The sequence below is a fragment of the Polyodon spathula genome, chromosome 7 (assembly GCF_017654505.1).
Source record: "Polyodon spathula isolate WHYD16114869_AA chromosome 7, ASM1765450v1, whole genome shotgun sequence".
Classification (NCBI taxonomy): Eukaryota; Metazoa; Chordata; class Actinopteri; order Acipenseriformes; family Polyodontidae; genus Polyodon; species Polyodon spathula.
In genome coordinates this window covers 27,666,453-27,676,123 of record NC_054540.1, presented here as the reverse complement: position 1 = coordinate 27,676,123, position 9,671 = coordinate 27,666,453, and the positions used below count along the sequence as shown (strand labels likewise).

The window sequence follows — 9,671 nt, the reverse complement described above, 5'->3', positions numbered from 1 at the left end:
TTGTTTTTGTAGACTCTGATATATATGCGCAACACCCCTTAATCCTGAGGGTGCATTGGTTAGACCGCCTATCTTGACTGAATTCGGAGGTGTTATCCAAGGATTTAAATTGACAGGTTTTTTACAAATCTATGCCCCCAAAAAGACTTAATGTGTTAACATTTTAATTAAGTTGTTTTTTGTATTTTACAATTTAAGTAATTGGCTCTTGATTGAAGTAATTGATGCTGGTGTTTGAGTTGTGATTTGGCAGAGTACAGCTTTCAAGGAGAAAGAGTACCCACTTTAGTGGCAGTGAAGTAAGAAAATGTATATTTAGGACGCATTGTACTCAAAGGTGACTTGGCAACATATGGAAAATTGTCTAGTGACATTGGTCCATTTCAGTAAGCCTGTAACGGCAAGTTTTAACTTCCTCAATAACAAAGTAACATAACTAAAGCCAGAGTTGCAATGACTAGTACCAGCCCAAAACTCTCCACTCCATCCATAGTCTATGACAAATTAAATTGCATTGTTAGTTTTGCTTTCAGTAACCACAGCCCTTTTTATGATGCATACAAACACTGCCTCTGAGTGAAGAACACATGAGAGACCGATAGCAGTGTGTCAGCAGCATGGAAGGTAAATCGAGAATAGCGGTGGTTGTGGAGTTTGCAAGAACTATGGTATCGAGTAGACAGGGAGAGAAATAAGTCTGCGTCCTGCCAGCACTGATAAACGTCAAACAAAAATTAAATGGTCTAAAATAACTGATTGTTTTTGCTGTTGTTTCTTGCCAAGAATCAAAATTACTTTGGGTCAAGCAATTTTTATTTTTATTTAAGCTTACTACTTAAATGCAGTAGAAAAGTGGTTTGGTGTTTTGAAGTTATGCTCATTTTTTTAAAATTTAAAATCCAAATTCTAAATGAAACTTAATGTAATGCACTGTTCAAGAAATGAATGCACAAACAACCGTCTGGAGCTTTATTTTTACATTCCCATAGCCTTCTGACCACTTGCAGCACACGGATGATCACAGAAGCTGTTGGATGGTCATCTTTGTTTTCCAGAATTCCTGAATTAATTTAATAAGCTCTAGATGTGTAATTTAATAAATTGGGATTTTCATACTGAATAGATGTTTGGTTAAACATTTTGTTTTTTTTTTTTTGTTTTTTTTAAGAATACATTCATACAGCACACAGCAGCATGATTTTGGGAGTAGGCACAATCAACATTACCAGCCTAAAGGAGGTTGCGTATGGGACTGCATTGCTTTCAATGAATTTAAGAAATGGTCTGGATTTTGTCATAACTGGAGAACAGATCAATTATTACACAACTAAAAAAAAATGTTTGTTTGCACTGCTGGGGTATTTTGCATGTGTTTATGAAACAGCAGTTTCTTTTACATTTGTAGGGTTATTCAAAATGCAATTGACTTCTTAATTACTGTGTTTGCTCATTTTAAACTACATTGATTTCATTGTCCTAAGTGGTTAAAGGGTTTATGGTGCGATGGCTGTAATTAGCTGTGTTTGCATCATCAATGTGAGGCTTGTGTAAAAATTCTGGTAAAGTGCAAGAGACTCCGTGGTTTGCTGTGTAACAGATTTGGAAGTTGAGTAGTAAATACCAAGCAGTCATCTCAATCATGCAGTTATAGCTTGAAACCTAAGTTTGACCTTGGTGGAATGTCAGCTCTGGTTAAGATGCTGGGTGCGATGTGTTCTGTGTGTATTAGTTGACAACCTTTTTTTTTTTTTTTTTTTTTTTTTTTTCTGAAAATAACTATTTATAACCTGCATTATAATGCTAAACTCTCGGCCTTTCAAGAAACATCTTTCTGTAATAAAAGCAAATTGAGTTTATTGATTTTGAACTGGAACATACAGTGCCTATAAAAAGTCTACACCCCCTTGAACTTTTAACATTGAAGTGTTAGTGCCTCAGTTTCATGCATTTCAAATATAGATTTTTATCTATACACCATACTCCACACTGTTAAGGGGGGGGGGGGTTATTGAAAAAAAGATTAAAGTACAAAACTGAAAGATCATAATTGAATAAGTCTTGATCACCCTGAGTTAATACTTGGTGGAAGCACCTTTGACAGCAATTACAGCTGTGGGTCTGTTGGGATAGGTCTCTACCAACTTTGCATACCTAGATTTGACCATTCTTTACAAAACTGTTCAAGCTCTGTCAAGTTCCTTGAGGAGCGTAGATGGACAAAAGTCTTCAAGAAATGCCATACATTTTCGATTGGATTTAGGTCGGGGCTCTGACTGGGCCACTCAAGGACATTTACTTTTTTTGTTCCTTAGCCACTCCAGTGTAGCTTTGCCTGTGTGCTTTGGGTCATTGTCATGCTGAAAACTGAACTTCTGTTCCAGTTTCAGCTTTTCTTGTAGATGGCAGCAGGTTTTCCTCAAGGACTTCTCTATACTTTGCTCCATTCATTTTCCCTTCTATCCTGACAAGTGCCCCAGTCCCTGCCGATGAGAAACATCCCCATACCATGCTTCACAGTAGGTATGTGTTCTTTGGGTGATGCACCGTGTTGGGTTTGCATTTAGGCCAAGAAGTTCCATTTTAGTTTTGTCAGACTACAAAACTTTTTGCTACATGACTACAGAATCTCCTGTGTGTTTTTCTGCATAATTCAAACATGATTCAAAGTGAGCTTTTTTGAGTAATGGCTTCCTTCTTGTCATCTTACCATACAGACCAGATTTGTGGAGTGCTTGGGATATTGCTGTCATGTCCACACTTTGACCAGTCTTGGCCATAAAAGCCTGTAGCTTTTGCAAAGTTGCCTCTTGGTAGCCTCTTTGATCAGTCTCCTTGCTCTGTCATCCAGTTTGGAGGGACAGCCTGATCTAGGCAGGGTCTAAACCTTCCACTTCTTAATTGTCTTGACTGTGCTCCAAGGAATATTCAAGGCCTTTATTTTTTTTATACTTTTGCCCTGATCTGTGCCTTTCAACAACTTTGTCGAAGAGTTCTTGTGAAAGCGCCTTGGTGCTCATGGTTGAGTCTTTGCTTTGAAATGCACTACCCAGCAGAGGGAATCTACAAGAACTACTGAATTTATCCTGAAATCATGTGAATCACTACAATTTAACACAGCTGGAGGCCACTTAACTTGTTATGTGATTTTGAAGTCAATTGGTTACACCTCAGCTAATTTAGGATTGCTATTACGAGGGGGGTGGACACTTATCCAACCAAGCTATTTCAGTTTTTATTTTTAATTAATTTTCTACAAATTTCTAAACTTTTTTTCACTTGGAAGTTGTAGATAAAAAAAGATATATTAATGCATTTTAATTACAGGCTATAAGGCAACAAAAGGTGAAAAATTTGAAAAGGGGCACTCTATAGGCACTGTACATGTGCAAATATGAAATGGCTTCTGATTTTGCCTCAATTGCATTACTTGGGCTGTTTTTTTTTTTTTAACTGTAATGGTTTAAGGTCTAGAAGCAAGATCTCTATCAAATTAAATGCCACAAAATGTCACTTCATAATCAATCTTTATTTTGTATAGCACCTTTCATAGTGGACCACCATCACAAAGCGCTTTACAAGAAGTAGTAAGAAGAAGAAAACCCATATACTTAAAATAGTGGAAAGTGCATAATATATGAAATAGTAGCAGCAACACAGCAGCTAATAGCAGATATCAATCTTAAAGTACATGGAAAGCAAGAGAGAACACGTGGGTCTTGATTTAAAGCGAGCGATGGTCGAAAAGAGTTCCAAAACAATTGTTCTCCAAGTGTGGTGCACTTTTGCTTGGGGATAACAAGCAGGCCAGTCGGAGGATCTCAGCTTGCAGGCAGGGACGTAGCAGGTCAGCAGGTACTTGGGACCGGCGTGATTATTGAAAATAATCCTGAACTTTACAGGTAGCCAGTGCAGCTGGAACCTGGCAGAGCGACATTCTGAACTAATTGCAGTCGGTTTATGGTGTGTGGCGGGAGACCACCATAGAGTTGCAGTAATCGAGTCGAGAGGAGACAAGTGCATGACAAAGTATCTCTGCATCCAGGAGGGAAAGGTAGGGATGGACTTTGAAGATGGTAGAAGGAAGATTTGACCACAGAGGAGATGTGAGCATCAAAAGACGGGTTGTTGTCAAGAAGCACACCAAGACTTCATACTGTAGGGGAAGGCAGCAGCAGACAGTTTCTGAGGTTCAGGGCAGCTATATTGAGATTCTTAAGTAGAATTTTATATCCTACTAGAAGGATTTCAGATTCGCTAGTGTTCAGCTGAAGAAAATTAGCAGACGTCCAGGCCTCGATGTCTTGAATGCAAGCCGTGACAGAGGGGCTTCCAGGTTCAAGTTTTAAGCTGGTTGTCACCATAGGAGTGAAACATGAGGCTGTGTTCAATATAATTGAAGAGAAGGGGCACAAGAACAGGTCCTTGGGGTCACCACAAGTAACTGGGTTTGCACCACCACTGCGTCCAGATAGGTAATATAACATCCAGGAGAGACAGTTTCAAAGATCCCACCATACTTCTGAAAGCAGTCAAGAACACCACCATGATCCATGGTGTCAAAAGCAGCTATTATGTCAAGGAGGACAAGCACCAAGGAAGCACCAGCATCAGCATTGTGTAGATCATTCACAATCCGGAGCAGAGCGGTTTCAGTACTGTGATGCGGCAAGAAACTAGACTGTAGAGATTCAAGCACTGGCTGGCTACAGCCTTTTCAAGAGTTTTTGAGAGAAAAGGGAGATTGGAGATGGGACGGAAATTAGGTAAGTCAGCTGGATCGAGGGAGGGTTTTTGAGTACCAGTGTAACTCGGGCAAGCTTAAGGGCAGCAGGAACCGAGCCAGAGTCCAGAGACTGATTGAGAGTGTGCATAATGGAAGGAGCAAGATCAGAAGCACAGAAAAGGACAAGGTTAGTCGTCCAGGGCTCCAGGGGGCATGTGGCAGTAGTTGATTTCAACAGTAAGCCAGAAACATCAGCAATGGAGAGAAGAGAGAAGGAGGAGAGGGCAGGAGGGGTGTCAAGGTGGTCAAGTAGTAAACTGGGTGTGTGGTGTGAGAGCGTAGAATAGATGTCAATTTGGTTAAAGTATCTGAAAAAAAAAAAAAAAAAAAAATCTGAGTTTCACTGTTAAATTGTAAACAAAAGGTTAAATGCATTATTTTATTTTGTGGTATCCATTACTGAACATCAAACCCAATTGGGCATAGGTAAAAGGGGCCTCTGATGGTCAATAACAAAATCTGCTTATACATAGTCCAAGGAATCATGAATTCACTGAAATGGAGAGGTAGAAACCATTGACTTGAATTGACTCGAACCAGGTAGTTGACTCAACTCAAGCAAACTATGACTTGACTCAAGTTTGGCATATCAAAGACTCAACTCAAATCTTTACCCCCTGTGACTCAACACAAGTCGAGTCCCAATCTTTGTGACTCGATTACAACACTGCCTAAAGCTACAAAAACCTAAACTGGAGACTTCCAATTGCCTCTGACTAAGACGGCGGCTTAGATTTTTTCCCAGGACACTTAACCTCACTAACCTTTTTTTTTTTTTTTTTTTTTTTTTTTTTTTTTTTTAAAAAGAGTTGCCAGATTATTTTGACTTATTTTAAAAATGACAACTCCGGAGAAACGGCCTCTATCAAAAATGGAACCAGATACTCACTCCCCATCCTTTTGAACAATTGAAAAAACATCTTACCTTCTCAGATACTGTCATGGCAAGAAAGAATAACCTCGATTTTCTGATGTCCAGCATCGAGAGCTGAAAGCCTTCCTTGCCGAAGCAGTGGCTGAAATGAAGGACGCGCTGGCAGCTGTCTTCACTAATATTAAAGTTTTGCGGGACGAACTAGCCCAGATGAAGCAGCATTGTGCAGATTGACACAAAAATGGCAGCTATATCGGCAGAGATCCCTAAGCTGGTTAAACGTATCAATATTATCCAGGTAGCCCAGCGGCAAAATTGTAACTCTGTATAAGACAACTCTACAGATATAAAGTGTTTTTTTTTCTTGTCTTCAAGATCTACAGGACAGGAATCAGAGAAACAATCTGAGGCTGGTGGGACTACCAGAATGGATTGAGGGGGACAACATGCTCTTTTTTCTTCAAGCTAGCATCCCCAAATGGCTTCCATCTCTTGGTTTTTCAACATCTAAAACTTTAGAGATCAAACGCGGCCATAGGATACACAGCCCAGGGAATTCACTACAGTGTCTATATATAGTGTGTGTATGTATGTATGTATGTATGTATGTATGTATGTATGTATATATATATATATATATATATATATATATATATATATATATATATATATATATAAAACCTTATGAGTAATTCTAATATAATGTCTTGGAATGTCCACAGACTCAACTGCCCAATTAGTGTCGTATCTGATCTTTTTAAATAAAAAGGGGTGGATATTGCGCTATTAGAAGTGTCACACCAAAAATTGTGTGGTGTAAATAGGTTTCAAGATAAGCATTATACTTTTACTGGTCATTCCTGTTTCATAACAAAATCAAAAGGGGTTATAATTGTATCAAAAAGAAAGTCAAATATAACTGTAAATTCTAAAGGCAAGGATAAGGAAGGAAGGTGTTGCTATGTTGTAATTGTAAATGGCATAGATTGTGTCTAGCAAATATATATGCACCTAATGTTTTTGACCCCAGTTTTTTCGATAGTTAAACTTACTCTTTTGAACATTCTTTATTGCACTTTATTGAACATTCCAGTTATCATGAGTGGGGATTTTAACATGCCTTTTGACCCTGAGAAAGACTTGTCTCACAATAATGCTAATTCTTTACGTCTGGCCTTTAAAGCATTTCAGATGTTTGCACATGATTTAAATATAATAGATGTTTGGCGCTTGAATAACTCAAATGTTAAAGACTTCACTTTGTTTCTCACAGACACAAAACATTCTCTAGGATTGATTACATATTTATTTCTCCAGTTTTTTTGCCCTCATTAACCCTCATTCAATGTTGGAGGTAACTAAGTGTTTTATTAGAAGCAGCTGCACTTCTTTTGCATCCAACCTTAGGAGATCACGAAATAAATACATTTCTCAAATAGAGACAGAAGTACTGAAATCAGAAACAGAACTAAAAATATGTTTTTCTGAAAACAAAGCTAAAAACCTTGCTGCATTAAAGGTGGAATTTGAGAATTTGACTAGAACCAAAGCAGATTTTTACATTCAGAAGTCTAGCTAGTTATATTATGGAGCATACAGAAAGGCCTAGTAGATTGCTGGTGTTGAGATTAAAACAATCTGAACATCTAGCCTCTGGCCTCCATTAATATGATTAAAGATTATAATGGTACTATTATTTCACAGCCAAAGCAGGTTAATGAGGTCCTGAAAACATTTTATTCTAGTCTGTATAAATCAGAGGTTACTGACACTGCAAATAATATTTCAGAATTTTCCCCCGGTGTAGATGGCATCTCCCCAGAATTGTTACTAGTATCTACAAGTGCAAGTGTGATGAGTCCAGAGTAATCATAACAATTTTATTGCCTAGTTATGGCTGACAAATAGCCTATAAACCAACTTTTAGTCTGGATACTTCTTAGAAGTTCTAAGGATATTAAGTTGTTAAAGTTAATTAAACTGACACTTGTTATTTGGTGACTAGGCAGGTACATATTCCACAATATGATGACCTACACAAAACACAGATACTGGAATTTTCACAAATCCATAACTGATTTGTTTATTTAATTTTACATGATTTGCAATTAACAGTAGCAACACTTGAGGTAACCTCCATGGCATTAAAACAAATCAAACATAACTACAACACACTATTTTATTTTACCAGCTTTGCATTTAATAATGACTCCTATTTTCAAGTCACAAACTTCTATCCATAAAACACAATTCAATAAGAATTTTTTTATACATACTAATAGAATGTCCAAAATGTACAAAGACTTGTGTTAAACATCAGGACTGCTTGTCTGTTTTTTTTACTCCGAGAAGTTCTGTTCTCAGTTCACCAGGCTTGGGGGGAACATCAGGAATAGACTTGAAAATAATAAATAACAATCTGCATTAGCAAACAGTGTGTTGAGGACAAATACATATATTTCTTCAATTGGAATACTGTATAGTTAAACTAACTAGATAAGTGTTTGTACAGACAGAACCCTCTAAAATGTAGAATCTCATTTTTAGACGTTAACAGCAACAAATAGAGTGTCCTTTGCAAAAAATAACAAGGATTAGTGTGGTGTTGGTTCTACAGAAAAATAGAAATATATATTTTCAAAATCATCCTTGTCCCATCAATCAAGAAACATAAAAACCTCTCTGCATCACCCAGAATCATAATCTGTAATAGTCTTGTTATTTTTCAACAAATTCATGTTAGGAAAACTTATTTTTCAGTGCTTTATAATACACAGCAGTGTGTGTCATGGTGCAAACAAAAAACAAAAAAGCTAGTTACAGGTTAACAAATACTTTAAAGTATTTATAAAATGTATACGTAAATGTTGTACTACTTAAATATTAGAAAAAGATTCAAAACCAGTCCCTCAAGTGTAAACAATAATTATTCAAACAGATTCATATAAGTGCATTTTCTTACCAGGTCGGGTCTGTAGTATTGATGAACCACTTCTGCACCAGCAAACATGGTTAAAATACTCGCCCCAAACATTTTGAGGTAGCGAGGCCAGGACACACCAGCAGGCATTTCCAACTCCACGTATGGGATACCTCGTGAATCTGTTATTTACCCTGGGGGGGAATAGTTATTAATGTATCCAAGCAAACGCTGTATTTTGTTCAATATAAGAAAAGGGCAGGATACATACTCCACCTATAAAACCGGTTAATGTACATAGAGGGCTAGACTGTTGGACACCTTAGCTTGCTGTTGCAGTCCCCAGCTCAAGGTTAGGTTCCCGTGGTTTTCAAAAACAAGTTTCCTGTCCATCAGTAAGACTAACAATTAGGGTCTATTTTTAAACTTTTTTTTTTTTTTTTTTTCAAAGGTTGTAGAAAATGATACTCGGTAAGTGGATCAATTCAAAAGCGTTCATGTTTATGTGTACTCGAAAATAATTAATTAAAAAAGAACTACTGAAATTGATTTCAAACATGCGATCACTGTCTACGCAATACTTCTTACAGGATGCATATTCATTTGTCAGGGTTATCCAAAACACTTATTCAAGTTAGTATTTTAAAACAAAGACAAACTACCTTTAAGTTTCTCCCGGGTCACTGTCTTTGACAACAACTTACAACATTACCTGGTCTGCTACGAACATGTAATGGGACCGAATAAGTCCCGCTATATATATAATTCCGTACTGCAATTTAACGGCAACATTTTTGTTCCGTACGGAGGAAACACGAATTAGATGTCCACACATTTAATGAACAACTCAAATAATAGATTTGCCAGTTAAACTTGAATGCAAAATCACGTGTAATGCAGAGTATCTACATTGTTTTGTTTATTTATTTATTTATTTATTTATTGCTTTTGTTCAGTTATTGCCGTATTAACATCAGACCTTAGGAGCATTAGAATGTATGACAGCTAAGCGTAAGAAAGCTGCCTGGCCTTGTTCCTGTACATTTATTTTAATAAATATGGATGCTACTTTGACGTTGATTTAAAAAATAAAA

The 9,671-nt window shown here is 37.2% G+C and overlaps 1 protein-coding gene across 4 annotated transcripts; it reads right to left on the bottom strand.

Moving 5' to 3' along the window:
- Positions 1-5,068: 5,068 nt before the first annotated feature.
- On the bottom strand, positions 5,069-9,464 carry c7h12orf73 (chromosome 7 C12orf73 homolog). 4 transcript variants are annotated; one of them, XM_041255196.1, is made up of 4 exons: positions 9,240-9,457; positions 8,620-8,771; positions 7,934-8,054; positions 5,069-5,091 (listed from the first exon to the last, which is right to left on the bottom strand). In XM_041255196.1, the coding sequence occupies exons 2-3, from the start codon at positions 8,725-8,727 to the stop codon at positions 7,974-7,976; spliced, it is 189 nt and encodes a 62-aa protein (XP_041111130.1). In that variant the 5' UTR covers positions 8,728-8,771; positions 9,240-9,457; the 3' UTR covers positions 5,069-5,091; positions 7,934-7,973. The 4 variants fall into 4 exon arrangements, with proteins under 4 accessions (XP_041111130.1, XP_041111132.1, XP_041111131.1 ...); XM_041255198.1 differs by lacking the exon at positions 5,069-5,091 and having other exon boundaries at positions 7,715-8,054; positions 8,620-8,759; positions 9,240-9,464; XM_041255197.1 differs by lacking the exon at positions 5,069-5,091 and having other exon boundaries at positions 7,715-8,054; positions 9,290-9,462.
- Positions 9,465-9,671: the final 207 nt, after the last annotated feature.

Bases quoted from the DNA above. Each gene is read 5' to 3' on its own strand.
- c7h12orf73 (XM_041255198.1), bottom strand. From the start codon at position 8,727: ATGCCTGCTGGTGTGTCCTGGCCTCGCTACCTCAAAATGTTTGGGGCG. The intron at 8,055-8,619 runs GTAAGAAAATGC...ATTATTTTCAAG, and splicing joins AATACTACAGACCCGACCTG to TCTATTCCTGATGTTCCCCC.